Raw genomic sequence first — 2659 nt, forward strand, 5'->3', positions numbered from 1 at the left:
ACACCCTATTCTGACACAAATAGTGTACAAACTGACACCTTATTCTGACACATGTAGTGTACAAACTGACACCCTATTCTGACACAAATAGTGTACAAACTGACACCCTCTTCTGACACATGTAGTGTACAAACTGACACCCTATTCTGACACAAATAGTGTACAAACTGACACCCTATTCTGACACAAATAGTGTACAAACTGACACCTTATTCTGACACATGTAGTGTACAAACTGACACCCTATTCTGACACAAATAGTGTACAAACTGACACCTTATTCTGACACATGTAGTGTACAAACTGACACCCTATTCTGACACAAATAGTGTACAAACTGACACCCTATTCTGACACAAATAGTGTACAAACTGACACCCTATTCTGACACAAATAGTGTACAAACTGACACCCTATTCTGACACAAATAGTGTACAAACTGACACCCTATTCTGACACAAATAGTGTACAAACTGACACCCTATTCTGACACAAATAGTGTACAAACTGACACCTTATTCTGACACATGTAGTGTACAAACTGACACCTTATTCTGACACATGTAGTGTACAAACTGACACCCTATTCTGACACATGTAGTGTACAAACGGACACCTTATTCTGACACATGTAGTGTACAAACTGACACCCTATTCTGACACAAATAGTGTACAAACTGACACCCTATTCTGACACAAATAGTGTACAAACTGACACCCTATTCTGACACAAATAGTGTACAAACTGACACCCTATTCTGACACATATAGTGTACAAACTGACACCCTATTCTGACACAAATAGTGTACAAACTGACACCCTATTCTGACACAAATAGTGTACAAACTGACACCCTATTCTGACACAAATAGTGTACAAACTGACACCCTATTCTGACACAAATAGTTTACAAACTGACACCCTATTCTGACACAAATAGTGTACAAACTGAAACTCTAGATCTCGCCAGCTTGTAGTCCAAAACCCCAGAAGTGACCTCTGGTTGGTTCAGCCATCCCTATGGGAGAAATGAATGGAGAATGAAGAGAGTTGGAATAAACAGTGAAAATAAGGTGTGAGATCTTCTGCTTTGTTCTATAAGATAATATCATGATGATGATGACCCTCTAACCTCTAACCTCTCTCTGCAGTTCGTACATTTATCTCCGTCCCGCCGGTGGACCAGAGGGTCATCAAGGGAACCACGGCAACCCTGGACTGTAACGCTACACACGACCCCAGGGTCAACATCAGGTAGGGGAGGGTGTGTGTGTTAACATCAGGTAGGGGAGGGTGTGTGTGTTAACATCAGGTAGGGGAGGGTGTGTGTGTTAACATCAGGTAGGGGAGGGTGTGTGTGTTAACATCAGGTAGGGGAGGGTGTGTGTGTTAACATCAGGTAGGGGAGGGTGTGTGTGTGTTAACATCAGGTAGGGGAGGGTGTGTGTTAACATCAGGTAGGGGAGGGTGTGTGTGTTAACATCAGGTAGGGGAGGGTGTGTGTGTTAACATCAGGTAGGGGAGGGTGTGTGTGTTAACATCAGGTAGGGGAGGGTGTGTGTGTGTTAACATCAGGTAGGGGAGGGGTGTGTGTGTGTTAACATCAGGTAGGGGAGGAGTGTGTGTTAACATCAGGTAGGGGAGGGTGTGTGTGTTAACATCAGGTAGGGGAGGGTGTGTCTGTTAACATCAGGTAGGGGAGGGTGTGTGTGTGTGTGTGTGTGTGTGTTAACATCAGGTAGGGGAGGGTGTGTGTGTGTGTGTTAACATCAGGTAGGGGAGGGTGTGTGTGTGTGTTAACATCAGGTAGGGGAGGGTGTGTGTGTGTGTTAACATCAGGTAGGGGAGGGTGTGTGTGTGTTAACATCAGTGTGTACTGATGAGGGAAAGATCGATACAGTTACATATCACAATATTATATTGATACTTTGACTCCCAAGAATCGATTTGTTAAAAAAAAACACCCGTATTGTTCATCCTATAGATTCTTCTCTGTCTTCTTTCTAAATGTTGAGCCATCATGTTTTCAGAACTGTTATCTCCCTGACTGATCAAAGCGTGTTGTCTCATGACTCTCTCTTGTCTCTGCAGCAGACATATAGTGAGAAATATGGAACATCAAATCGCTTATAAAATCGCAGAATCGAATCGCAGTACATAGAATCATGAGAATCACAATGCATATTGTATCATTACCTTAGTATTGTGATAATATTGTATCGTGAGGTCCCTTTAATCAGTATGTGTGTGTTTACATGGTTCTATATCTCTGTAGTTTCCAGTGGCAGCGTGGTGCAGTACCGCTCCAGCCCACTGGGGGCAGAGTGTCTATATTGTCTGGTTCTCTGACCATCAGCCAGACCTGGTCAGGCGACATAGGAGACTACACCTGCACTGTAACATCACAGGCCGGGAACCAATCACGCTCCGCACGCCTTGAAGTCATGTGAGTTACACACACACACATAACTTGGGGCTTCAAACTCCCACACTCTCTGGCTGAATCCCACATCATCCCCTTCCCCTCAGGCCTCGTACCTTCCATTTGCATGTTCACGCATGTCTCCACCATACGCAGAAGTGTCTCAAAGCTGAGGGAGAAACAGGAGAGGGAGAGGAGAGGAGAGGGGAGGGATGAGAGGAGAGGGAGAGGAGAGG

General features: G+C 44.5%; 1 protein-coding gene across 1 annotated transcript in view; it reads left to right on the forward strand.

The window, feature by feature from the left end:
• Positions 1 to 2447, forward strand: part of LOC115181692 (protein sidekick-1) — a gene marked incomplete at both ends in the record, with an annotated part of 21783 nt that extends 19336 nt beyond the window's left edge. The window contains 2 exon segments of the mRNA XM_029743525.1: positions 1153 to 1255; positions 2277 to 2447. Coding sequence (XP_029599385.1) covers positions 1153 to 1255; positions 2277 to 2447 — 274 coding nt within the window.
• Positions 2448 to 2659: the final 212 nt, after the last annotated feature.

This window comes from Salmo trutta, unplaced genomic scaffold, assembly GCF_901001165.1.
Source record: "Salmo trutta unplaced genomic scaffold, fSalTru1.1, whole genome shotgun sequence".
In the NCBI taxonomy this organism is placed as follows: Eukaryota; Metazoa; Chordata; class Actinopteri; order Salmoniformes; family Salmonidae; genus Salmo; species Salmo trutta.